Source organism: Drosophila subpulchrella, chromosome 2R, assembly GCF_014743375.2.
Source record: "Drosophila subpulchrella strain 33 F10 #4 breed RU33 chromosome 2R, RU_Dsub_v1.1 Primary Assembly, whole genome shotgun sequence".
Taxonomy (NCBI): domain Eukaryota; kingdom Metazoa; phylum Arthropoda; class Insecta; order Diptera; family Drosophilidae; genus Drosophila; species Drosophila subpulchrella.
This window is the reverse complement of record NC_050611.1, coordinates 2,025,635-2,053,248: the sequence shown is the minus strand read 5'-3', so window position 1 is coordinate 2,053,248 and position 27,614 is coordinate 2,025,635. Positions and strand designations below refer to the sequence as shown.

At 39.8% G+C, this 27,614-nt stretch overlaps 5 protein-coding genes across 12 annotated transcripts; 3 read left to right on the top strand and 2 right to left on the bottom strand.

Annotated features, from left to right (window-relative positions):
* The first annotated feature begins 3,333 nt into the window (after positions 1-3,333).
* Positions 3,334-13,678, top strand: LOC119549499 (mitochondrial sodium/calcium exchanger protein). Its single transcript, XM_037857610.1, has 9 exons — positions 3,334-3,428; positions 3,485-3,516; positions 3,572-3,792; positions 3,849-4,174; positions 4,241-4,315; positions 4,381-4,866; positions 5,713-5,852; positions 5,904-6,138; positions 13,392-13,678. The coding sequence occupies exons 1-9, from the start codon at positions 3,404-3,406 to the stop codon at positions 13,676-13,678; spliced, it is 1,827 nt and encodes a 608-aa protein (XP_037713538.1). The 5' UTR covers positions 3,334-3,403.
* Positions 13,679-13,750: 72 nt separating this feature from the next.
* Positions 13,751-14,362, bottom strand: LOC119550533 (peptidoglycan-recognition protein SC1a). The gene has a single exon (XM_037859253.1). It carries the CDS (start codon positions 14,321-14,323, stop codon positions 13,766-13,768), a length of 558 nt encoding a protein of 185 aa, XP_037715181.1. The 5' UTR covers positions 14,324-14,362; the 3' UTR covers positions 13,751-13,765.
* A 296-nt stretch (positions 14,363-14,658) lies between these two features.
* On the top strand, positions 14,659-17,006 carry LOC119550930 (mitochondrial sodium/calcium exchanger protein). 7 transcript variants are annotated; one of them, XM_037859949.1, is made up of 8 exons: positions 14,659-14,760; positions 14,818-15,038; positions 15,100-15,425; positions 15,482-15,556; positions 15,614-16,120; positions 16,180-16,319; positions 16,389-16,623; positions 16,678-16,961. In XM_037859949.1, exons 1-8 carry the CDS (start codon positions 14,689-14,691, stop codon positions 16,959-16,961), a joined length of 1,860 nt encoding a protein of 619 aa, XP_037715877.1. In that variant the 5' UTR covers positions 14,659-14,688. The 7 variants fall into 7 exon arrangements, with proteins under 7 accessions (XP_037715877.1, XP_037715876.1, XP_037715879.1 ...); XM_037859948.1 differs by having other exon boundaries at positions 15,482-16,120; positions 16,678-17,006; XM_037859951.1 differs by lacking the exon at positions 16,678-16,961 and having other exon boundaries at positions 16,415-16,617.
* A 2,870-nt stretch (positions 17,007-19,876) lies between these two features.
* On the bottom strand, positions 19,877-22,751 carry LOC119550293 (mitochondrial sodium/calcium exchanger protein). 2 transcript variants are annotated; one of them, XM_037858885.1, is made up of 7 exons: positions 22,402-22,749; positions 21,465-21,790; positions 21,320-21,394; positions 20,781-21,266; positions 20,576-20,724; positions 20,282-20,516; positions 19,877-20,221 (listed from the first exon to the last, which is right to left on the bottom strand). In XM_037858885.1, the coding sequence occupies exons 1-7, from the start codon at positions 22,692-22,694 to the stop codon at positions 19,926-19,928; spliced, it is 1,860 nt and encodes a 619-aa protein (XP_037714813.1). In that variant the 5' UTR covers positions 22,695-22,749; the 3' UTR covers positions 19,877-19,925. The 2 variants fall into 2 exon arrangements, with proteins under 2 accessions (XP_037714813.1, XP_037714814.1); XM_037858886.1 differs by lacking the exon at positions 19,877-20,221 and having other exon boundaries at positions 20,324-20,529; positions 22,402-22,751.
* Positions 22,752-22,773: 22 nt separating this feature from the next.
* On the top strand, positions 22,774-23,911 carry LOC119550294 (CTD nuclear envelope phosphatase 1). The gene has a single exon (XM_037858888.1). It carries the CDS (start codon positions 22,951-22,953, stop codon positions 23,833-23,835), a length of 885 nt encoding a protein of 294 aa, XP_037714816.1. The 5' UTR covers positions 22,774-22,950; the 3' UTR covers positions 23,836-23,911.
* Positions 23,912-27,614: the final 3,703 nt, after the last annotated feature.

Sequence of the window (27,614 nt, the reverse complement as noted above, 5' to 3'; positions counted from 1 at the left end):
GTAGATAAAACATTTGTGGAGACAATAACACATTCCTGGATAAATTTTCAATAAATTCGAAATGGAAATTTCATAAAAGAAAAGGCGATTTCTATAAAAATGTTTAAGCTTTCAAGCTTTTATAGAAAGGGATAAGAAGTCCTGGCCTGGTATAAATTTTCGATAAATTCAAAATGGGAATTTCAAAAGGATAAATTCGTTTGCTATAATAGTTATGCTTCTAAGCTTGTTAGGCAGCTTTATACCTAGTTAATAACATTATATAAAATACAGTGTGTCAAAAAAATTAGTATGTATACATACATTTGAACACATTAGGTGGCGCTTTACAATCTCGCTTTGCTGATGCATATTTCCACCTCCCTTTGCGCTCCCTTTAGCTGAGTCGAGGCCGACGACTAATGCGTTTTCTCCCTGCAAGCATTTTCTATCGCGTAAGGCACTATTAAGTGACTTCTAGAAGATGAAAACGATCGTCCGCGATATCGCATTCGGATTAGTAACTTCTGGAAGTGTCGCCGAAGTCGCCGAAGTGGCACATTACTTCCCGACGGGAGTCACTTCCGCGATCCGAATGCGCTATCGACGAAGTAACTTCTGGAAGTCACTCAGAAGTGACTTTACATATGCCTGTAGAAGATGCCTAGAAGAGTCTTTCCCAATTGCAAAATCTTGAATAAAAACATATTTTTTTATACTTCCAATATTTTGCATTTATTTTTTACATGTAGTGAATTTTGATTAACAATGTTATTTAGGTCCAGCTTCGACATAAGAAATTTACTAACAACCATTTCTAAAAGAAACAGAAACAAAAATTGTTTTTTGTTCAGTTAAAATAAAAATAAACTAGAATACATTACCTTTTACAACGAAATATGTTGACAATCGTTGTATGCAGTTACACGCCGCCAAGTAATAATCGTACAGCTCACGATAAGCACGCAATTTCGCATCCTTTGTTGAGAAAAAACGAAGCTATATTGTGTAAACGCACAAATTTGATGCAAAACCGCACTGTCCACAGACAAATCGCGCAACGAAATGACGCTCGGGCGAAAAATAATAGCGTGGGTCAAAAGGAATACTTTCGTCTTTCTATCGCGTAGAAGTGTCTCAGAAGTTACTTCTTCGCGATCCCGACCCTTTTTGTTTTTGTAAAATGTGTACTATCGCCTTTCTATCGCCCAGAAGTTATTTAAAAGTTACTTCTACGCGGTATATGTATATTTTGTTTTTGTGAAATGTGTTTTATCGTGTTGCTATCGCGTAGAAGTTACTAAGAAGTGACTTCTGGACGACAGGCGATAGAAATATCGCCCTTTTGCTTGCAGGGCTCTTGCTTTAAAAATTGTATAGCCTAATTTAAGATATTTAAGATTAAACCAGAATTTTTTATAAATAGTAATCACTAACTTTTTAATTCTCTTATCGCAACTGATATGATGGTGTTCGATTTTTATTTATAACTGTCTTAAAAGACTTAAGTACTTTAAGTGGCTGATATGGATCGATGATAGATACCAACGAAAATATTATTATAATCAATCAGAGGCGCGAAAAAGGAAATTGTTGATAAGATTACTGATCAGTGGCATCGCCATAATACATTTATACGCCCCTATTTCAAATACGATCCACAAGACAAGTGGTCTAAATTTATGTGTGCGATGACGTAGAATCAAATAAAAGAAAGAAAGAAATAAGAAATTTTATATTACGAGCCTGAAAAAAAGAGTACTTATACCAAACATTAAATAATTTAACAAAACCAAGTATATATAAGTGTTAAGAACAGTCTATATTAACAATTGTTGAATGCCAACAGACCTGCATTAAAAAAAACTTTCTTCGCTGTATGTGTATCACTTGTAACTTTAAAACTCATTAGTCATTGAAGAACTAATATAAAGGGGACTTTTAAAATCTCAAGATCACCTTATCAGTCATGAGTGGATGTAGCTCACTTGTATAGTACATTTCTCTACTCAATACTCCCAACAGACAGATGAATTCGTAAATCTTGATAATAAACTGGTAATCACGGAAATAAAAATCCTGTAATAATATGAAAGTCGCAGGAGCAGATCCTGGAGAGGAACGGAGTGGGGTGGAACCACTTGCCCAATCCACTTTGTCCAGCCATTCGAGTGCCACCAAGTGCTTTTCCTCTTGGCAGGAAGGAGGTGAATCGCGAAACTGAAAGCTTAAGCTAGTTATTAAGCACAAAAACAACTGAAACTCATTCAGAACTACTTTGTCAACGAGGATGTCGTTAATGAGGCTGCGGTTCAAGTGGCGGATGGTTCCCTTTGGTCAGCGACCGATTGTGATCGTGAAGTTTCCCGCTGCTGTGGCTGCAGTTAATGTCGCAGTCCAGTGTTGAAAGTTAATTTTACATTTTTGTACAGCATTTCTGTTGCATTCGTATATTCCTCAAAGAAATAACTAAAGTTTGCAAGTGCAGCACAACAGTCTGAACGACCCGACCTAATGATATTCTGCAAGTTTGCCAGGCACACATCCTCCTGCTTCTATAAATTTCAAAAGTTTTCGTGAAATGGGGGGAATAAATTCTTTGACAGCTTGAACGTGACATTCGACTGCAAAACGAAGAGGGATAATGGGAGCAGGAGTTTCCAATTGAATTTCCCGATGTCTGTCACTGAAGAGGCTGCATTCGAATCAATCTCCGCGGATCACCCAAAGAATCGAATTTCTAATGATTTTTACTAACCATTTTAATTATCTTATTGCCCAGGTCACGGTCCACTTGGCGCCGCGACCACCCCACTCCGCCTTGGAGACGACATAGACGCCCTGGGCCAGGTACTGGCTGCAGACCAGGACGGCGAGGAGGAAGGCCACTTTGGAAGCCATGATTACCAGCTGTACTAGTTGACGATCGCTTGATGGAGAACGTGGGCTGGTGGGGGCGCTTATATAGCAAACTGCGTCCGAAAATCGCACCTTATCGGGTCGCATATAACTGATTTACAACGCTAATCTATGGCTGAGATTCGTATTGGGGGAAGCACCTTAACAATCTGCTGATTTTGATTTATTCGATCGGCCATGCGGAAGGTCCTAATCAAGTCTGATGGTTCGCTTGCGCATAGTTTAACGCTTACAGCTGTGGAGCGTTAAGCAACATCAGGCACTCAAAAAATGCATTCTCATTTTAAATTTAAAAGTTCAAAATATGATTTAAAAAAAATTTAAATTATTGCTTACCTTTAGACCTATTTTAATGGAATTTAAGATAGCTAAAGAAGTTGGATGTAGGATCGAAATGAACAAAAATATTACGAGTTAGTTGTTCAATCTATGTCAGGCTATCTTTTGAATTTCAAAAAAAGTATTCATAAGGACAAACGGCATTTTAGCCACGATTTCTTTAGGAATGGAGGCGAATGTGGATGCCTTTAGTAAGTAGGATGTCCTGCTAGTAACTTTTCGTATTAAACTAATACACTTCCATCAGATTTTCATAACTATACTAATTTTTTGGAAAACGTGAGTATGGCTAACGATGTATATGATAGTATCTTCATACTAGAAGGCGTTTCAGGTGAGTTGCTTGGCCGTGATGAATTTGCATTTCGCCCACCGTTGCCATATGGCCAGACATATCAACGACTGCAGATACATCACCAACTTTTTTAACTATTATGTGATGATGTATTGCACCTTCAAGATCGATAATAAGATGACTGAAATATCGGTGATGTTGCTGTTTGGAGTAATCTACTGCATTTTCCTGTGCATCCTCTACCTGAGCATCAACCACTAGTGAGTTCACAAATATATGAGACCATCTGAGTTCTTTCTAATCACAGCCCGTGCAGCTTTTCACCAACGTTGAAGATCGCTGCTCATAAGATGCGAGTAAACGAGTACATGGCAGGCGTAATGCTCGTGGGCGTGGCCAATTCAACTCCAGATCTGCTGGTCAACCTATCCCCTGTCAGGCGGGAGTCCCTTACCTTTAACATAGCCATGGCCAACGCCCTAACTATCATATGTCTGAGCGGTGGTGCGGTGTGTTTCATCCGTCCTTTCAGGATGAATGGTCACAGTGTTTTCCGGGATCTTCTCTTTCTCGTCCTCATCATAGAGCTGGTGCGGTTTTTCATTGAGGATACTCATCAAAAGCCATGGGTGAAGGGTACCAGTAAGTTAAATTTATTCAATATATTTAATAATTATAGGTATATTAGTTCTGTTTAAACTGCTTTAGTGGTACTATGTATTTATCCCATATACCTGATTGTTAATATTGTCGATGTTGTTCTTCAACGGTACACAATAAAAAGTGAGTATGAATCTAAACAACCTTTTTATTTTTCAAACGTTTATTAATTTATTTAAATTTTGAAGAACTTCGGAAAGATATTGAACATATGAGGCACTCGCCATCATCCAATCAACACGATCGTATATTGGCTGAGAAAATTATTTTTTTGAATAGTCTTGAAGAAGACGATGAAGTCCAAATCCTTGAATCAAAAGTATATCGCAAAAGATCTTTTGACGCAGGTTTCTTTGTTACACCCAAGCCACTTATTCGACATAAGAAAGTTGATGTGGAAAGCAACCGAACTATTCTCCACAGCAAGTCCAATCCAAAAAATCTTTTCCTATTCAGGGAGTTTTTCCAATCGGTCAATCCCATCGACTCTGATGCGTGGGGCATGAGTGGTACATGTGTACGCATTTCAATGATCTTAATGGCCCCAGTTCGATTTTTGCTGAAGCTGGTAATCCCATTTGTGGACATCCAGAAGGCCAAGCATGGGTGGAGCAAGTTGCTGAACAGCTTACAAGTCGTGATCACCCCTTTCGTGATTATTACACTAATTGAAAGTACGTATACGCAGAAAACTAGGCAACACTTACATTTCAGATAATATGAATGTTTGATAACATCTAATTAATTGAATTGTGTTTTAAAGGTAAAAAACGTGTTATTATATTTGATATAACGAAACAAGAAAGAATGCAAGGGTCTAAAGGGGGCCCTTTGCATAATTTTTAAAACCTTCTAAAATCAGTAGTTTGCTTAAATTTTAATAATCGTTCATCGTAGAGTAAAGGGGTATATTGTATTCGGAGAAAAGTATGTAGCGCCATAAACTGTGGCACATTGCAAAAAGCAGACCATTCATAAAGAAGTTATGACCAAATATTGTAATCGCCTCTGGGTGGCGCCCTGCAATTTCGGAAAGTGTCGCTTTGCTGCTTGCATATCTGCATTTCTCTTGCGCTCCTCTTAGTTTAGTAACGGGTATCTCATAGTCGAAACACCATAGCGATCTTCCTTGTATTATTTTAAACAATTTTTAGAGCTCAACTTAAAACTTAAGCAAAATAAAGGCCCTTATTTACCTAAATGAAAAATTGAAACGCCCACAGTGGCACCCACAATTTGAGGTTTGATTTATCGATTTAGCTTACATTTTCCAAATATATAAAAAGTTATTAAGTACTGAAAGTTAAAGTTAGCCATTAAGTGGTTAGTAAAGCTAGGTGACGCAATCTGGAGGCATATTTATTTTGAAATCGGTTAACAGACTAACGGTTATCTGGTGGGCACTCGACTATAGCGTTCCTCCTTGTTTCCTTATGAATTGATTGTATAGACCTTATGACACACAAATCTCTTTTAAAAATATAACTCTTCTGAAAACCTTATTTTGTCCCATATTTTAGCTAGCGTAGCCGACAACTACTATAATTGGTATAACATTCCCAAGTTCACAATGGCAGCGTGGTCTATATTGGCAACGACGCCCTTGGCCATAATTGTATTTTTGCACTCGCGTACTGACATTCCTCCTTTCTATCATCCCGTAAGAATACCTGCTTGTCAAAACCCTTTTGAACACCCACTACTCCCTTAGCTGTATTGCGTGCTCACAATTGGCACTGTAATTATATTCACTTGGACTTGTGCCTGGGAAATGGATGTGCTTGTATCAATAATCGGCATTGTTTTTCAATTGTCTCCATCATTTATGGCCTTCACCTTCAACGCGGTGTCCGCTGCAACGGCAGACTTTATTTCCTATGCTCATCTCGCCGAACACGGCTTTGGAAAGATGGCCTTCGGCGCCATTGTTGGCGGTTCAGTTTTCAGTAAGTTGTCAACAAAATTCGATCATATCTTGTAAATTTGATGTTAAATATGTGTGTGTTTCGAGAATATTTTGTTTACGTTTTAAACCTTTCTTAGAAAATCTTTTTTTAAGTCGGCACAAATGAATTCAGGGTAATTGTAACACTCAATAATGAAATGGTACTTAATTTTTAAACTTTCGATGGATGGCGATTCTTTTCATAAATTAGAAAAAGAATCTACACGTAAAGAAAATATTTCTCAAATACAGTATACAAATACAGACTTCACACTTCTAAGGTTCGGGGCTAGTACTTTTTATACCCGTTACTCGTAGAGTAAAAGGGTACACTCATAGAAAAAATCGCCCTAAAAACAAGGAAAATCGCCCTAAAACGGGGGTCAATGGCGACTGGGTAACGAAACAAGGGCAAATTTTTCTAAAAATAGACATGTATTTTTCTTGTATTTAGGGCGATTTTTTTAAAATCTAAGGCGATTTTTCTGTTTTTTAAGGCAATTACCCTTCAAATAAGAAATGAGTGCTCTAAACTTAAGGCAGTTTTTTTTTATATTTAGGTTGTTTTTTTCTGGTTGTAAAGGTAAATTGCCCTGAAAATATTCAAAGAGTCCCCTAAATTAAAGGTGGATTTTTCTTAAGTTTAAAGCCTTTTTTTCAAATTACAGGCACATTTTTCTATACCTTACTTTTCTTTTTCCTCACTTTTAAGGCAAATCGCCATAAATTTCAGGAAAGTTTTCTTACGCCGTACCGCTTTTTAGGGCGAATCGAACTGAATTTTAGAAATTTTTTTCTAAAATCAAGGACCGATTTCCTTGGTTTGCAAAAGCTTTATAGGGCGAATTGCCCTAAATAAAAATACTTTTCCATTATTTTGTATATATTTTTATTTATTTTGAATTGTATTTATTATTAACATTAAAAATATATTTACACAACTTACATTTTTATAATTATAATTATTTACATATTTTTAAAATATTTCTTAATATCTATTCATATTGCTAAGTGGGTTTTAAAAATAATGTTTCGGCTTAATATATTTTTTGGCATTTAGGGTTTTTGTTTCCGTTGGAGGGAATTTAATGTCACTTAAGTTAATTACACTAAATTCGGCTTTATTTACAATTTCATAGGAAGTGACATGATCAACAAATTGTAATTCTAATTTAACACAGAGAAATAATACTTGGTTTTCGAAGGAAATGATTTCTTTTACTTCAAATGCCTTAAAATCTGGTTCGTAACTATATACAATAAAACCTTCCTTGTACATCACGTTTCGCAGTTTCGCGTATACATGGCAAGTTACATTATCAGTCTTTGAAATTAAATTTTCAATTTCAGTACTATATATAGAATTCTTGCTAAGGCACTTTGATTTACTTAAAACTATCTCATGAATTTTAAAATTTTGTACAAAATTCGCAAAGTTTATGCACATTTTCTTGGCTAAAGATATAACAACATTTTTCCGGGAAGTTATATTTTTCGTATAACTTTTTAATCTCTTGTGATTGGCCTCAAATGGAAAGGTCCATAGATTCTTGACTGGCCCTGACTCTTGTATTATTTGATAATAATGGTTTAGAAAATGGTGCTTTGGCTTTAGCGAGTCATTAAACAAAACGGGATACTCTCTGTTGTGAATCTCTATACATTCTTTTAAAGACCTTAAGTCTCCTGTTGTGTACTCGGAATATGTGACCCTATCAATTAACTTTAATAAATTTATAACAAATTGCCATACTTTATCATCGGTGGGTACCAAATCCCCCACCATTAAAGGGAAATATGTAATGAAGGTTAGAAGTTCCCGAGCAGTCGCCTTTAAATTATGTTTTTTTAAATTATTTAACTGGAAAGGAGGACAAACATTTCCAATTTCGGCGCTTCCATATTGAAAGTTTGTTTTTCTCAGATTTAATATTTCCAAGTCAAATATTTTACTGTTAATATAATACAGTACAATGTGGGGTATATCATAACGCAAGATACCTTCAAAAACGTCATGAAGGATATCCACCGAAAAATTCTTAATGGCAGAAAAATGGGTAAGCTTGTTAAAGGCACACTCTGATTTGATACCTGATGTAGATACATCACATTCTTTCAGATCATTTTCATAATTTATTTGGTTTCGCAACGACTCAACTTTAACTTCATAAGCTATAGCTGTCTCTTGTTTTGAAAGTTTGCAAAACCTGCAAAAAAAATTACTTGAAAATGATGTCGAAAAGCCCAAGACGCTGTTAAGACCAAGATTGTCTCCTAGAATAAGCCCTAAAATGAAAAAAATTCTTTGCTCTTTTCCGTTTATGGAAACCACTATTCCATTGGTCTCTAAATCTTGTAAGAGTTCTATGAACTTATACATACATTTGGAATAACCAAATGTTTTAATATCACTTGTTTTTAACACAGCAGCACAGAAAATATTATTATATTCTATTGGAGCTGTTGGAAACGACAAATATACACCTTGAATAGGCGAGCAATGTGGACCTAATGGGTTGTTTATCTCGAAGTCGTCAAAGTAAAGGAAGTACGGAAATATAATTTTTCCATTTAACGTGTTTTTAATCCTAATTTTTATCCATAAAAAGCCGTTGACAAAATTTGTAATGTTTGTTTCGTTTTCTAAAAATGAAAGCCTTTTCAGAAATGCGTCCAGTAAATTTGGTATTTCAAAAAACTTTTTCAAATGAAATTTCAACGGAAAAATAGCGCCTTTGGATGATTTCGACATTAGCATGACCTTATTCTTCGACCGTATTGGTGTTATTCTGTCATCTATTTTTACAATAATTGGGTCTTCATAAAAGCCCTTTTCCCTGAGAACCTTTAACAGCTTATATTCTGAAGAAACGGTTTCGAATGGATTTTGAAAAAATTCTAGAAGATGTTTTATTTTGGAATCTTCGGTCAAGTTCAGACTTTGTTGAATTTGTTGTAACTCCTTTTCTATTGGCGCTATTAAGAACTTCCTAATTTCGGACTGCAATTTAAATACGGTTTCCCGCGGAATGTTAAGCTTTGAGCAAATGTTAAGTGTCAAATTTTCGGCGTTTTTGAACAAATTATGTTTGTCTATCTTGGAGTTATTCGAAAAAGTTATGGGTTTTTCGCTATCAATTTCTTCTTCAAAATCTGTAGTCGAATATAATGTTTCGTTTTCGTTAATAAAATCTTGTGTTGTGTTGGTTTTGCAATGATTGTTTGTGTTACGCATATGCCTCCGTAAGGCTTTAAGTTCATTAAAGTGTTGAGGGCAGTTCAGAAACCCACACGGTATGCTTATATACGTTTCTTGAGAATGAGATTCTTTTATATGGGAAAAAAATGGTATTTTGTCACCGAAATTTTCCGAACAAATTTTGCATTTTACTTCCATTTTAAAAAGTAATAAGTTAAAGATTATGAAAGAAAAGAAAAAATGAATGTCTAAACTTCATAATATGTCGAAATAAAAAATAAATAAGGAAAGAAAAAATTAATGTCTAAACTTCATAATATGTCGAAATAAAAAATAAATAAGAAAAGAAAAAATTAATGTCTAAACTTCATAATATGTCGAAATAAAAAATAAATAAGGAAAGAAAAAATTAATGTCTAAACTTCATAATATGTCGAAATAAAAAATAAATAAGGAAAGAAAAAATTAATGTCTAAACTTCAATTTTTGTCAATATTAATTGGAAATACAGCCTATTTATGAAAACTTATGCCTAAAATGGTTACATTCTAAAGTTTTTAAAATCGTTTAAGAGTTCAGAGAGAGCTTTGCTTTTCTTATCAGACTTCAAATGAATTTCATAAAAATGTTGTTGTATCAATGACCACACTAATGTACATTCCGGGGGATACTCGAGGTTTAGGACAAAAAATATTTTGAAACACACTTCAATGCTTCTTAATAAATTTGGCATCCTATTAAAAACACCTGATAAGTAAACTGAAAACTCTGTAAGGTAAAATGGGCTTGTTCCCACGCTGCAGATGAACGGTTGCAGTTTCTGCTTTCCTGAGTAGCAGTTTTCCGTAAGATTCTTTAAATGTGTTTGCAGTTCCCCAACAGTAGCCTTCCAAACCAAGAAACGGCCTCGCGAATCCGCAATTGTGTGTTTAAATGTCTTGCTATCGCCGTCTGCTTTTGTCCTCGAGGTTGGCACCAACACTGAATGAATCGCAAGCCAAATTAAAGTCGTTTGTATGTCTATACATTATGGGAATAATTTAATGAGAATATTGAAAAAAAGTATTAAACGCATATACATACCTTCACCGTTGCTTTCCAAAGACTTAAGCAGGATCTTACCCTGTTGTTCCTTTACTTTCTCTCTTAAAAGGGGAACAATTTTTGACTTAAACTCGTCCCACTTTTGCGAAAAATTGTTAAAAGAAGCTGGATATAAAGCCTCAAAGTCGTTTTCGATCTATATTATTAAGATGTGTTTTAAAAAAATGTGCTTACAAATTTATTTTAGAGCTTACCAGCTTGAATCCGAAGGATTGTGTCAAAATTGGAAATTCTTCAAATACATCAAGCAGATTGGCATCTGACTTCAGGAAATTGCTTCTCCAGTCAAATGTGGAATTCCAGCACCTTAGCACAGACTCCAAGGGCTCAATATTATATTTAAGCCATTGTAAATCCAATTCGACTTCAGCTATTATTTAAAAACATATATAATTAACATGTACCTAAGTACTAGAAGTATTACTTACTTTTTTGGGAAGACAATAACATATTTGGAGAAACGTTTTGGTTTAAAGGCTTGGGGACTTTTCCAGTACTATATTTGGCCTTTATATTATAATAGTGGCTGTACAGCAGGCCGCCCGGTTTCTTTCCTTTACTCTTCAAGAAGTATGTGTCCTTAAAAGTAAAAAGAATGTTTAATTTAAATATTTTTTACTGTGTTGCATTCACTTACAGCCGTCTCAGAATCAAATATATCAGTTATTTGGTTGGCGATCTCCTTCAACAGGTTTTGCCTAGGTTTAAGTTCTTTTTGAAGCAAGTACTCGACTATTACAGAACTTAGCTCTCTTCTCACTTGTGAGCTAAGGGTTTTGCGTTCATTATAATGCTTCAATATCAGTTTTCCCTTTTTGCTTTTTGAAAGAATTCGAGCCACACAAACACCTGGTTCTGGCTCGTTACTATCCTCAACGTTCTCCTTTTAAAAAAAGAAGATGGTGTGAAAATTAAAATGAAAATGCACATACGCTTTTTAAAAACAATCTTAGTTTTAATTTAGCTTGCGTTTGCTGTGCTTCTGAAAAAAAGGCCGCAGGAGAAACAATAGCCAAATTTGAGCACTGACGATATGTCTAAGATGTTTTTGTCGAAATCCGGACATGGCGGATGTCTTACAGAAACGGGACTATTTAAAAAGAAGAAGAGAAGAATTCGAAGTATCTTTTGCTCATTTCAATTCGAAATCACTTGGCACAAAGCATTTGGGGGTTGTTTTGCATACACATGTGTATGTATGTGTTACGTGTACGACGCTCTAATGCAGTTCGAACTGGAAAGATCTTTGAAATACACATACATATATATGTATGCATGTATGTGTTCTGTTGCATCATCCTTTTAACACGTGATCTCAAAATTACTCACATATACAAATAATTAATTATGTATGTTCTTACTTTGTTCTGCCACAACTCCAGTTTTTTAAAGAACTCTATAGCTGGACCGACCATTTCTACTGGAATTTCCCCTCTGAGGTGCTCCCAATTCAAATATTTTAATGTCTCAACGGTAAACATTCTTTCTGTTATAGATAAATTCATTAACTTATTACAAGCAATTTACAATTTATTATATGTATGTATGTACTCACCAGAAAATATTTCAAGGAATGCTTCGCCTCCCAATTCTTTTACCACTGTCTCCATTTTCACTTGCACTTTTCAACAAACAAAAGGGTTAACAAACACGTCTTTACCAGCCAAGCGTCCGAAAAATTATGACAATGCAATTCGTCTCTACCCCAACCCTTGACACAAAGGTTAGATGAAAAGGAATTGAAAGAAAACTGTAAACTAGGGTGGACTTCCCTAAGGTCAGATGAGCCTTGCGTTTAATGTGAAACAAATTTCACACAAATATAAGTCCACCCTAACGTACGCACATTCTTGACACTTGCTTTGACCTGCGAACTATTCACACATACATATGCATCAATTTATTGCGTCTTAACTTGGTGGTTTTTAGGGTAATTTTTCTTAAATTCAGAAAATTGTTTGTGTATTTTTGTTCTACTTTTTAGGGCGATTTCGCCGTTAAAGTTAGAAAATACTTTTAGCGTCGACTCGGAAAAAATCGCCCTATATAATAGAAAAATTTGGCATTTTAGAAAAACCAACCCTAAAAATTATTTTCTATGGCGATTTTCCTTATATTTAGGGCTAGCCTTTCTTGAAATAAGAAAATTTTTCTAAATTTAAGGGCGATTTCAGTTTTAGGGCGATTTTTCTAGTATTTAGAAAAAAAATTTTATGAGTGTATACTAGATTTGTCCGAAAGTATGTAACAGGCAGAAGGAAGCGTTTCCGATCCCATAAAGTATATATATTCTTGATCAGGATCTCTAGCCGAGTCGATTTAGCCATGTCCGTCTGTCCGTCTGCCTGTCTGTCCGGATGAACGCTGAGATCTCGGAAACTATAAGAGCTAGGCTATTGGGATTTGGAATGCGGATTCCTGAGCTTTTAACGCAGCGCAAGTTTGTTTTAGCAGCGTGCCACGCCCACTTTAACGCCCACAAACCGCCCACAAACTTCGAAAAGTCGTAAATATGAACGCGGATATCTCGGAAACTATAAAATAAAGAGAATTGGGATTTCAGATATAGATTCCGTAGCCTTGTACGCAGCGCAAGTTTGTTACGCGAATATGCCACGCCCATTCTAACGCCCACAAGCCACCTAAACCTGTGGGGCCCACAATTTTCATGCTAGATAAAAGATTTTAACTGAAATGTATTGGTCCCGTCAATACCTATCGATTGATCCAAAAAAAAAGTTTGCCACGCCCACTCTAACGCCCATAACGCTTAAATTTGTCTACCGCCGGTAGGTGGCGCATTTCAATATCGCTTTGCTGCTTGCATATCTCCATTTCCCTTTTGGTCCCTTTAGCTGAGTAACGGGTATCTGATAGTCGAGGTACTCGACTATAGCGTTCTTCCTTGTTTTAATTGTAAGGATACGAATAAACGATCATTTCTCCCGCAGACATGGTTGTCAACGTTGGCATCGAATTGGTGGTGCAGAATAAACTCAACTCCGACGGCCAAGTGCAATTGTACGGAGATGAGGGTGAAACTATCTATTTGTTCCTGGTAATAACCATCATAACCACCATGTGGTGGTCCTTGACCTTTAACTTCGTTGCCCGCCGATCCGCTGGCGTGTTTCTGTGGTGCCTGTTCATACTGTTCCTCATTTACTCGACTGCCATTGAATTTAAGTGGATCCATGGTTTCCAGGACAACCAGTACATTGAAGTACAGCCCTATTAAAATACGAAATACTGTGTTGTATAACGCAGACAAAAGACAAGTCTTCTTTGTGTATAAAATTTATTTGGTAGGGTTTATGTCAAGGACCTAGCCCGACCAGTGGGACCAGCCGCGGATCTCGTTCCAGATGTGGGTGCCAGGGCACTCGGTGGCGCTGACCTGGCGATGGCCGTACAGGATGTAGCCGGAGCTGAGCTGGCCACGGTTGACCGCGTCGTTGAGCAGCTGCTGGGCAGCGGAGATCATGTTCGGCTCCAGGGTGTCCCAGTTGTAGTTGCCCAGGAAGCTGATGCCAATGCTGTAGGGGTTCCACTCGGCGGCGTGGGCGCCCATGTTGTTCCAGCCACGGCCCTCGTAGACGTTGCCGTCTCCGCCGATCAGGAAGTTGTAGCCGATGTCGGGCCAGCCCAGGGAGTCCATATGGTAGTTCTGGACGCCCTGCAGCACGGCGTTGCACTGGGCACGGGTCTCGCAGTAGGAGCCGGCGGTGTGGTGGATGATGGCGTAGCCGATGTAGTTGCCCAGGCCCACGGTCCACTTGGCACCGCGACCACCCCACTCCGCCTTGGAGACGACATAGACGCCCTGGGCCAGGTACTGGCTGCAGACCAGGATGGCGAGGATTAGGGCCACTTTGGAAGCCATGATTACCAGCTGTAATAGTTGACGATTGCTTGATGGAGAACGTGGGCTGGTGGGGGCGCTTATATAGCAATCCGCGGTCCAAATGCCGTACCATCTTATCGGTTGGTCGATGGCTGATTTACAGCGCTCCTCAGAGGCACAGTCTTACTCTCGTGTTAGGGGAAAACCCTAGGCGTGAGCCCCGTCACAATCTCCTGATGTTGATTTATTCAACATTCTATAAAGTTGGCTCTTTTCCTTATCAATGGGCTGCAGCCGACACATTGGCTGGCAAATCAAATCAAAAGGTGTGTTGTTCGACATCCGTCAGTAGTAAAAATAATTTTTCCCAAATTGTTTTGACTTGGATAAAGGAAAACATTACTATGGGTTTGCACGGAAATCTTAAATTTAACTTAACAGAACTAGACTACGAATTTCACTACTTTATCAAGAACGTAAGATTGTAGATACTTTTGCTTAAAGTGTATCAATTTATTTTTCGGGTGTTACAGATGAGCTGCAGAGCCATGATGAGACTTCCCTATTCGTATCGTTGCCAGATGGCCAGGCAAGTCGGTGACTGCAAACGCATAATAAACTTATTCAACTACTTCAGGATGATGTATTGCTCGATCCACATTGATAACAAAATAACAGAGGTCCTGTTCATGTTTCTGTTTGCGTTTATTTGTGTGGCCTTCCTATGGCTTATGTCCTTCAACATTGGTGCCTAGTAAGTTCCTGGATATACGCACACATGAAATGCCTTTCATCGCCTATTTGGGAACCCGCAGCTTTTCGCCAGTCCTCAAGATAATCTCGCTGAAGCTGCACATGAATGAGTACCTGGCGGGTGTTACCCTCTTAGCATTCGGCAACTGTAGTCCTGAAATTATTGCTAATCTGATGCCCGTGAGAGCGGATGCGCCGATCTTCACCATAGCTGTGGGTAATACCCTGGCCATAATATTGCTGAGTGGTGGCACAGTTTGTTTTCTAAGGCCCTTTAAAATGAACGGACACTGCACACTGCGAGATCTTTTGTTTCTGCTGCTGGGTGTTGAGGTCCTCCGATTTGTCATGAACAAGGAGGGAGCAGTGACCATGTGGGAAGGAATCGGTAAGAATATAGCTCAAATCGCACTAAGCTTCACTGCTCTATAAACAATCCCTTAGTGCTGTTCTTTATTTACGTCGTATATGTGGTTATTAACATAGCCGATGTTATTATAATGCGCTTCTACATCAAAAGTAAGGTTTACTTCTTTTGTTGTTTTGGAAGAGTACTTGATTCCGTTTACCACTCAGAACTTCGAAAAGAAGTGGACCACTTGGGTAACCTAACTCCCCCGCCGACTAAGGAACTACAGGCTAAGCTGCGAACATTGACTTCGTTGGAAGTTGAGAATGACATACAAATCAGTGATACAACCAAGTATCGACGGTCCAGGAATTCTGGTAACCACTTCTCCGATACGACGAGAACCGGCTATTTTGTCACCCCCAAACCGAAGGAACGACCCGAACAAGTTGACCACGAAGCCAATCGTACCAACCTGCACAATTCGGAAAACCCAAAAAATCTCTTGCTGTTCACGGAGTTCCTTTGGTCCCTCAACCCCATTGATGGGGAGGCCTGGCAGCTGGGCGGTAAGTGCAATCGACTATACCTGATTGTCAGGTCCCCCCTGGTATTCGTAATGCTGCTCTTTATTCCCGTGGTGGACTTCGAGAAGGACAAGCATGGTTGGAGCAAGCTGCTCAACTGCACGCAGATTGTGACGAACCCGTTTGTGATCATTACCCTGGTGCATTGTAGGTAAGCGAGAGCTCTTTGCCGATGCATCTGATTTCTAAGCCCTGGTGACCTTTAGCTGCCGTGGCCAGTGTCTATCACACCTGGTACATAACCCTCAACATTGGCATCTCGATGTGGTCGCCGTGCATAACGATCCCGCTGGCCATAGCTGTCTTCCTGCATTCACGGACGGACGTGCCGCCGTTCTATCACCAAGTAAGGAGTCCCAAATCGCCACCACAGCTGTTTGATAAAACTTGAATTGGTCTTATCCTTCTTTCCTAGCTGTTTATTATCCCTACCTTTCTTAGTTCCATGGTGACCCTCTGGATCGCTGTCACCGAGTTGGAAGTCCTCTCCGAGATTGTGGGCATCGTGTTCAATCTATCCGAGACCTTCATGGCGGTCACCTTTGAGGCCGTTTCGAATGCCACCCCTGATATTATAGCCAATTCCCAGCTGGCCATGCAGGGTTACGGCCGCATGGCCTTCGCGGCCATTATTGGAGGACCAGTTTTTGGTAAGGGTGATCTTTATAATCACTGTATTGATAACCACATCATGTCTATTTCAGCGATTTTAATCAGCATGAGTTTGGCCTTCATCTTCAATCACAGAGTTCGCGAGGTGGGCGCTCATTTGTGGGTGTACGGCGATCTGGGTGATAACTGCTATATTTTCCTGGTAATAACCATCGTGACCACATTGTGGTGGTGTGTAACCTTCAACTTTTACGCCCGACGATCCGCCGGAGTTTTCCTGTGGCTCATTTATTTGCTGTTCCTTATATATGCAGTTTGCGTGGAGTGGGAACTCGTGCACCCATTTTCTAGAGATGAATATATTGACCCAATATGATTTGATATTTGGTTTTGCTGTTTATATATATACTTAACGTGCTTATAAAGTTCTTAACCTGATCCTTTCCAAGGGCCTTTAATCAAATATAATTTCATTGCGAATTCACCCACATAACTGTGCTTTGGCGTTTTGCGTCAGCCGTCGTAGTGACTAATTAAGTTAATGAAGTATCATGATTAAAACATTCGCAAGGGAAATGCTTTCGAGAGGCGTCGGGGGGAGTTAAATAACTGACAGCGGTCCATTGAAATGCAGCAAAGTACCCTCCTAGCAAACTGCCCTGTCCCGACGCTCCAGTTTCACTGCATAAAAAGCGTATTGCATAATGAAGGAAAACTGATGGAAACGATGGGAAAAGCTTCTCGTTAATTAGGCTTAAAGTGGCTGGGGTTGGTGTCCTGTCAACGTTCAAGGGCCAGTGATTTGTGCGACAACGATGCTGGAGGATTTCAGCTCAGACGAGTGACTTTGTGGACGGAGTACGGTAATCGATCAGCGAATATAAGACACTGATTAACGGATACAATTCAGCTTAAAGAATCCATTGGTTGTAAAACGAGCACAATTTAAGTTGTGTTAACATGTTCTTTAACCAAATGGATATTTCAGAGTCTTAACTATAAAGCCAACAACGAGTCAGATGGGGGTTTTAATCTTATTTAAGTTTCTATAGATTTTGGGATAAGAATAAATTAGTTCTTAATTTTCTAACATATGTCATGAAAAGTCGATATAAAATGAACTATCCCAACTGATTAGACAGGAAATTTTTAATCTTATTTTATTTTTAACAGATTTTAAAATGTTTTCAAATTATTCCGAACCGAAGAATAGCCCAAGTCAACGTTAATATTGACTACAGATGTAAATTTCACTTGATTCCGGCTATTATGGCAGCTGCAGCTGAAACATAACCATTAGGTTTAAGTACAATTGCATAAACAAGAAGTGCTGGCTCAAGCATAGGGAAAAAGGAGTGAGCGAAAGCCAACTTGCAGCTCCAACTTCTGAGGCAAATGGCACGCAGAATTCCGGCAGCAATAAAAGCACTCAACTTCCCTTAGACTTCCCGTCTATCTGTCCATCTGTGCATCCGCCAGACCCTCTATCTGTGCACTTAATGTGACATGTTTTTGCAACCGCTTTGGTTTCGCCTTTCGCCACTCGAGAATCCGATTCCCCGGGCCGGAGAACAGCTCCATGGCCATGAGATTTGATGCATTTTGCTTGTTACCAAATTGTTTTGCATTTTCCTCCACGTTTTTACATAGCCTTGCAGTGCCGAATTGAATGCAAAAACGAGAAGAGATCCTTTTTTCTATGCAATTGGCTTGGTCTTGCCATGATTCGGTGTGAAAGTCATCAAATATTTAAAGCACAAGTGCGGAATCGCATCCAGATTGCCAGTGATGGTTTATGCAAGAAGGGAAATTGATTTCGAATGATGTGTCATTGGGATAGTTTTCATGGCATATACTAGTATTTAATAGGTATTTGATTCTCGAGCTCTTGATTCCTAAAAAGCTCTTTGGTATCAGTAGTTCTTGTTATTGTTTTCCAGATTAATTTCGACCGACAGGCCTCTGTTTGAAAGTTCATTTACTATCGCTCATGAATGAATTTATTTATAGTGCTGTGCTTTCTTATCGACTCTGACTTTTATTGTCAGTCATAAAATGTTGGGTTGATATGACCGTGCAAGTAAAATATGATTTATATTTAGGAAAATCATTTTGTGCACGCTTTTTTCCTTGGTAGATACAACATTAAAGACATTATTTAAAGTTGTCATATTATTTTTGGACACATAAATTATGGTACCACTCTGTCAGGGGTCAAATTATTCTTTCTCTCTACCAAGAAGACCAAAAGTTTCTCGCAAACTATTTATAAAATCTTAAAGAAACGAGAAAACCTCATCATTTCTTAATAAACAACAAAAATGCCAAGGAGATTGCAAACATATTTCACGTTGCAGTTCGCAACCAGTTATTTCCGCAGTAAAACTTTGCGCTGCAGTTGTCAGTTGGCTAAATGGAAAATATTTCAGACCGGCGAGGGCAACATTTATTTATGGACCGAGTACACACCATATTAAATAGCTTGAAAAGGAAGATTTATGCCTGGAGACGGTCTGCAGCTCTGGACGCCGCTAATACAGCTAGCCATAAATTTCCGCTTAGCATTATAACTCAATTAGCCAGTGGATGGGTTGCGAATGCGTATACGGCAGGTTGTTCGGCCGAAACAGTTACAGTTACATCTGTACTAGTGAATTATGCAAGCCCTAATTAATGTCAAGCACCAGGAGAGCCCCAGTTTCCGTTTGCTGCAGTTGTTGCAGCCATTGTAGGTCACTTCCCGCCCATGTCTGCAAATCCGTTGGGCGTGGCCGTGTGCACTTGTTGTGGGCTAATGAATCGGCTGCCAGGAGTCTTGCCTTCGTGTCTGCGGCTTTGCTGCAATTAGCGCCGACTCACATTTGACTTAGCCTCCTTGTCATCGCAGAGGTGTGAAGAGCAGCTTGAAGGCAACACGGCGTATACGCAATCCTGTGGCTCCATTGCGTACAAGTCGAGCTCTTGCAATGAAAACCGTTGAAGGATACGATTTAGAAATTGTTGGTTCATTTTTAAAGTTATCACTTAGCAACTTAACCGATACAAGTAATTTAAACGCAGTTTGTAAAATATTTTATTTTTAATGTCATGACACTTAAATATTAACAAAATATCTATAATGTGCTCAGCGATCAAGGGGCTACCATGCACCAAACTCTGGAATCGGTTGGGAACTGGTTGGTTGCCGTGATCACCAAAAACTTCGAGTAACCACCATATCATAAGCATGAAAAATAGAAAGAAACAAAAAGTACAACTTTCTTTTTAAAAATAATGGAACACACATACAAGTTAACACCCAGAATTTGTACTTTTATTCACACTGATAACTTTGTACTGCCTAAATATCTCCGAAAGCTGCCTTAACTGGCATGTCGGCTGAAAACGAATGTATGATGCTCTTATGAATCAAGATAGCAAATACCAAATATATACAGTAGAAGACGATGCAAAAGATACCGACGGAACGTCGTGCGAAAAAACCCAACGTTGTGGACCAGAGGAGCGTTAGAAATAGTCCCAAATTTAGAAAAATAAAAGCATTTGCGCCGTAGTTGCCTTGTTGGCTTACATTCGTGACCTTCAAGCCAACTAGGTTTCTGACGTGCAGCACAGTGGTGGCGGACAAGCAGACGGCTGTGAGCTTAAAAATTACAAAGGATGTCCTTATTGGCACAGTATCTGAGGGATACTCACTGAAGAAGGGTCCTCCAATGGCAGAGGCGTAGGCCATCTTTGGGTAGCCGTGCAGGGCCATTGCGATGTTGGCGATCAGAGGACCGAGGCTCCCCGTGCAAGCCTTCACCGTGGCACCCATAAAGTCTTCCTCGACCTCCAATATATGACCCATCACCTCCAGGACCTTGTCTATTTCAGTGGCGCAAAAGAAGATCATGAGCATGGAGCCAGTCAGATTCATTACAGTAAACACCTGTGAATGTGAACTAGGACTTTCGATTACCACGATAATATCTCGCACCTATGTCTCACCGAATGGTAAAATGGTGGCACATCGGTTCGCGATTGGAAGAACATAAAAACGGCTATGGGCAAGGTTATGGGAAGGGAGTAGACTCCGTAAATGTATTCCTGGCTTATGGCGACGTACCACAAAGAGTTGCCCCTGGAGCTTATCAAGGCTGTCGGAGTGCGGGAAAACGGTAAGAGCAATAGTTCTAGGTCCAGCCTGGCTCACCTTTCACGACTATAATGGACATCGCCGGATTAAGCATTACTTGAATGCAATTCAAAAGTTTGTTCCAGCCATGTTTCTCCATTTCGTAGTCCACCAGAGGAATGTAGATGCTGCACAGCATCACGCCCGGAATCTGAATTAACATGATGGCCCGCTCGACCACATAGGCTTTTCGCCACTTCGCGCATGTGAAGGGTCTCATGGCCAAAAAGAATTCCTTACATATTCCCCTATTCTTTCCCAGCGCCCCGTTGTGTCGCACATTTCGAGTTTGTTTCTTGTCCACGCTAACGCGAGTATTTCGGGTCATTCGCAAGGTGGTGTACCGCATTCTGTTTATATTGGGACCCGAATTTTTCTTCTCGAAAATCTCCACTTCCATGTCACGGGTATATATCTCCTGTTGTTTCTCCAGTTCGGTCAGCCGCTTTCTTTTCGACGGGGTCAGTTCGCCCTCCAATAGGGCATCGATTTGAGCATTTGTTGCTGGAAAACTACGCTAAAGAGGTGGCTTTCAAGAATATAAATGAACTAATTACTTATTAAAGCCCTTCGAATTAGGTACACGTCTACTACATTCACTAATATGTAAAATATGTACACAAAAAACATACCTATATTTAAGGGTAAGTAATGTTATTAAAATACTTCATTTAGTGTAAATGGATAAAATCAAATACTTGCATATAAATTCCGACTCGGAAACCTCCTTATCGGTTTCCAGAAAGTATTGTAGCATCGTCGTTCCGAGGATGAGGAACATAATATCCCGAACGCTCTCGTAGGCATTCATCTTGAAGGGAAACATGTAGCAGATCAACCCACCTGAAACCATGGAAACAAACAGGGCGGCGGCCATACTATTGGCAAACACGGGCACATCCTCATTTACGCTGGCCAAGTTCGAGAACAGGTCGGCGGAGCTGTTTCCAAAGGCCAACAAGGTCACGCCCGCCAAGTGCTCGTTCATATGCATAAACTTCGATACGGCCTTTAAAGCCGGGCTGTAGCTGAAAGCACCAAATAATAATAATAAATAATTTCTTAGAGGGACAATCGTTCTACCTTCTTTTACACAGAAAAAACACTAAGGTTCAATATGAAATTCCCATGGTAAATATTATTTTTATTTCTCTTTAAATTCATTAAAATCGAAATAGAAAGTAAAGAGCAATATAGCGCCTTAATTACTTTGGGTGAAAGACAGCTGTAATCAAAACTCCTCAAAATAGAAAAACAAAGAAAAAATCAAGATGCCGTGACTGACTTATTAATGTTAAAGTACTTGTAACGTCAGGATAGCAAAATAAATAAATCTAGATTTAGATGCTACCGTATATAGATAGAAAATAATCATCATATCAAACACATTTCTTTCTGTTTCCAACATTGTTTTGATCAAAAACCAAAGAAATGCGATTATATCGCAACATACCAATATGTATGGTATATATATATATTTACTTTATAATTTAAAGTCCCTTAAGCTGAAACCTTGTGGTTGTGGAAGGTCGATTTAACAATGGATATACTTCTGATTATAATCATATTTTCTCGGGTCATTCAATGAGATAAACTGAAATACAAACCTGTTGAGATTTATTTCTGTCGAAGTACTCACTAGTGGTTGCAGACGTGGATCAGTAGAAGCAGTATCACAAAACAGAGCGCCAAAAACATTGTGAGGAAGATCAACATTTCGAATTCATTGACGCAATTCAGATCGCAGGCCAGGATCCTCATGTAGGGCACCACATTGGTGCTCCGGTTGCAGTCCTTGGCCTTCCTCACAAAGGCACACCGTTCCTCGTAGGGAAAGGAGTTGGCTGCAAAGCAGCTGACCGTGTCCCAAAAGTTTTCAAACTCCGCATCCAGTTCATTGCGCACATATTCCTTTGTTTCTGTAGTGGCCATTGTTGTGTTGTGTGTGTCGACAAATTGAAATCTAGAAAGCAACTGACATGATTCTCGCCGAATGGTTTTGGAGAAACAACCAAGACATTCACGTAAACAATCCTCGCCATCACTGACACTTCCCATTCGGCTCATTACACCAGCAAATCTCGAAAATTTAATCCTACGTAAGCCCAAATATATAATGTAAAAGAGAGAGCCAATCCCAACCAGCGTTTGCTCCGTGGCATTGAATTGGAAAGGACTCCTGTGCAAAATGGTCAGCCAGCTGCCAGCGCAGTCCGCACATCTAGTCAAGCTCGCTCCCTCCGGCCAGGTGGCCGTTGCCGTGGTCAGCAATCTCCAGAGATCGCGATCGAGCTCCGCCCGCCGGAGGCTCATCTCGATACTGTTCGCCGGCGACCTGGGCAACTACATTAGACGACTGTTGGCCCATGTGGCGAGGAAGATCGGGGCACTCTTTCGGCCGGACCTGGCGCTCACCTACAAGGATGTGGCCATCTCCCCGGCCATGGCCCAGAAACTGGCCGCGGTAGGCCGGAAGACCCTGATCCTCGACCTGGACGAGACTCTGGTGCACTCCTGCTACAGCGATCCGGATACCCACGACAACGTGGGATGCAACCTGTTGCCCGAAGGCGCACAGCCCGATTATGTGCTCAGCGTGACGATCGAGGGTGTCGAGCCGATCGCCTTCCGGGTCTTTAAACGGCCTCATGTCGACGAGTTCCTGGAATTTGTGTCCAAGTGGTACGACGTGGTGATCTACACGGCCAGCCTGGAGGTCTATGCCGCCCAGGTGGTGGACCTTCTGGACGCGGGACGGGGCATGATGCCGCGTCGCTTCTACCGGCAGCACTGCCGCAACTCCACGCCATTGATCGCCAAGGATCTGACCCTGGTCAACCCGGACATGAGCGGCACCTTGATCATCGACAACTCGCCGTATGCGTACCGCGATTTCCCGGACAATGCTCTCCCCATCAAGACGTTCATCTACGACCCCGGAGACACGGAGCTGCTGAAGCTGCTGCCCTTCCTCGATGCCCTGCGTTTCACCAAGGACGTTCGATCGATTCTTGGCCGGCGAGTTGTCCGCTCTACGATGGTCCGCTCCACGGCTTCATCTACCTATCGATGAAGCGGAACCCCTCCTTTTTAAAAACATCTAAGCTGGCCAGTAATGTCTGTACAGATGAAGCTTCAATAAATAAAACCGACTCGTATTTTTATATGTTTGGAATTGTAAATTATGGCATTTCGTCTATCTAATCAAAACGTATAATTAAACTGCATCATTATAAAACAAGGAAGAACGCTATAGTCGAGTACCTCGACTATCAGATACCCGTTACTCAGCTAAAGGGACCAAAGGGAAATGGAGATATGCAAGCAGCAAAGCGAGATTTAAGTGCGCCACCTACCGGCGGAAGACAGATTTAAGCATTGTGGGCGTTAGGGTAGGCGTGGCAAATTTTTTTTTGGATCAATCGATAGGTATTGACGAGACCAATACATTTCAGTTAAAATTTGTTATCTAGCATAAAAATTGTGGGCGCCACAGGCTTGGGCGGTTTGTGGGCGTTAGAGTGGGCGTGGCATATTCGCATAACAAACCTGCGCTGCGTACAAGGCTACGGAATCTAAATCTGAAATCCCAATACTCTATCTTTGATAGTTTCCGAGATATCCGCGTTCATATTTACGGTTTTTTGAAGTTTGTGGGCGGTTTGTGGGCGTAAAAGTGGGCGTGGCAATTTTTTTTTTGGGTCAATCGATAGGTATTGATGAGAACAATTCATTTCAGTTTAAATTTTTACTCTAGCATCAAAACTGTAGAAGCCACAGTTTTGGGCGGTTTGTGGGCGTTAGAGTGGGCGTGGCACTCTACTGAAACAAACTTGCGCTGCGTAAGAAGCTCAGGAATCTGCTCGCCAAATCTCAATAGCCTAGCTCTCATAGTTTCCAAGATCTCAGCGTTCATCCGGACAGACAGACGGACAGACGGACAGACGGACAGACGGACAGACGGACAGACGGACAGACGGACATGGCTAGATCGACTCGGCTAGTGATCCTGATCAAGAATATATATACTTTATGGGGTCGGAAACGCTTCCTTCTACCTGTTACATACTTTCCGACGAATCTAGTATACCCTTTTACTCTACGAGTAACGGGTATAATTATAAAATCCGTATTTTCTGGGAGGAACACTTCGTTATTGTCGTTTAGGTAAAAGGCGCGAAAAAGTACAAAATTAAAAGGTTTTAATATAAATATCAACCAACTGCCAAATGAACTCATGGAAATATTGTGATTGTTATTTTCCATTACAAAAAATATTAAATATATTTAGTAATTAAGGTTTGGACAAAGCTTCATAAAAATTCCCTAGTTAAAAACTCCTATATGTATATTAAAAATGCTTTTATCCTTGCTTTTGTTTGCATTCTAAGGCAACCAAATATTGTTGTTTTAAACATGGTCATATTTTAATATTAAAGTCCCTAATCCATTGTGGTCCAGGCTAATTGCAAGCTGTTTATCCTTTAATCAAGCCAGGCCATTTGAGACCCGACCAAAGGCAGCAACATATGGGCCCACCTCGGCACAGATGCATTTTATTGCTCATACGCCAGGTGGCCCGGCTGTGTTTTTTGCGATTTCCGTGTGTGCTAGCAGAAGTTCGGGGCACACCGGCTGCATGCAAATGCAGGAGCGTAATGATGTTGCGGCTTTTTGACTTTACACGGCCACAGTGAAAGCCACAACTCTGAGCCACCTGATGCCATTCTGCCATCCTGCCATCCTGCCATCCTGCCGCCTGTCGTGGCCCAAAGTTGCAAAAGTTTAAATTGAATTCTTAATTATTGCGCCACACGAGGCTGCACTTTTAATGCACACATTTTCGGGGCCAGGACAAACCAAATGTTTAGATAATAATTCAGCTTTCCTGCAAATTGTCAAGTGCGCACAGCGAGTCACATGATAACTTTATTTTTCGCATTTTTGGGGGATCAAAGAGATTCATGCTGGCTCTGGCTGATTTATGTGAACGTGTGCCCGGCAAATTTTGATTTGTAGCTCCATAAAATGTTTCAGCTGGCAGACGAGCAAAACGAGCCGAATTCCATGAAACAGTAGCTACGGCAGCGTTGGTTATTGAAATCCAGCAGATAGCTGGGCGCAGGAGCAGGCACGGCACAGTTTCAGTGGCAGTCAACGGTGCGTATGAGCAATCAGTCAGCCAGTCAGTGAGTCAGTTAGCTACCGATATCTGAATTTTTTATGCTTCGCCTAGTGTGAATTTGCCGTAGGTCCACAGCCTTTAAAGTGTTTTTCAGGCAGGTCTTTAAGTGGTCAAAAGGATATAGATTTAAAGCAACTCTCCAGCTATCTTTCAGTGGCTGTGCATCTAATAATTATGTTTATTTTACCTAATGGCTACGGTTTTTCCTAGCCTCCGGTCTCTGTTGTCCTGCGGTTTTAATTATTCTTGCCGTCCCTTAGGTCTTCTTGTTTGCCTTGCCTAATTTGCTTATTAGCCGGAAAATGTGGTAACTTGCAAATCGAGAAAAAGTGACTCAGTAATTAACTTTTTGCATTGCAAATGAAACTAAGCTTCTGCCAAAATAAACAAGCCACAGAACCCGGTCGTAAACTATATGTACTCCATTCTAATTGACTGTGAGTCACTGGAAATAGTTGATTGTTCGTTGAGGTTTTTCAGCTTGGCCCCAGAACAATTAACAATGCAAATTGATACGGCGAGGCAGCGGAGGAGTAAGTGAATTCATTTAGCCCTTAAACCAAAACCCAAGTCGCTCGGTAGACCGCTTTGCAATCAGAATCGGCGGCTTAAGCTGCACATAAATCTTGCACTGAATGCCAGAAGAACTTTCACCTGCTCCGCCATAAATTTTCATTTCCAATTCAACCACTCAATGTGGCTTAAACGCCCGACTATTCAGAGACAAAGATTTTGTGAAAACGAAAAAAGTAACTGGTTCGCATTTCGTTGGCTTTGGGTTTGATTCTCTCAGCAATGTCGATCAAAATAAGGCTATAAATTTAGTCAAGAGAAAAAACTTTAGCATGGGGATAACAAGCATACATTTTATTAAATGTTAAACAAGGAAATAAACTATTATTAAACTTACAGAGACTTCTGTGTATATATTGGAATATATAAAAAATGTGTTCTTTTACATTTAATGTTGATTTCCCTTTGTAGTAAACCATGTCCTGCGGGTAAAATTATACTTTTATTACAGAATACATACGTATTCGGATGATTTGTCCGACTTCGAAAATTTCAAAATATTCGAAATTCTGAGATCTTAAAATAATGCAATACCACAGAGTAGAAGAGAATCTAGAATGTTGTTCATATTATTTTCTCGTTAACTGTTCAATCGTTTCTATGACAGCTTTATGATTTAGTCGTCCGATTAAAAAACAACTTTTCACAAAACTCCAAAGTCGAATAAAAAATCTGTGCCACAGACGTAAAAGACTATGATCAAAAGCAAAGAAGCAAACATTTTGTTTTTATAATTATCTCAACATTTATCCAGTTGTTCCTATGGTAGCAATATAATAAAGTCGTCCGGTTAAAATACAATATTATTCGAAATTCTTAAATCATAAAAAAGAGGTCTACCCGAGGATAGAAGACAATATGATTAAAAAACACGCTAGATTTTTTTTGATCATTTTATTTTTCCTGTGCGAGCTATAGAATAAAGTTTCCGATCCGGCTCGTTCTACTATAGAAAGAAGACTTTTTAAAAGTTTCATTTCGATAGCTTTAAAACTAAGACTAGTTCGCGTTGAAACGGAGAGACGTTAGCTAGATTCTCTCGGGTAGTAATACTAGCTAACTAACTATTTTCATAGTTGTAGTTGGCAACTACA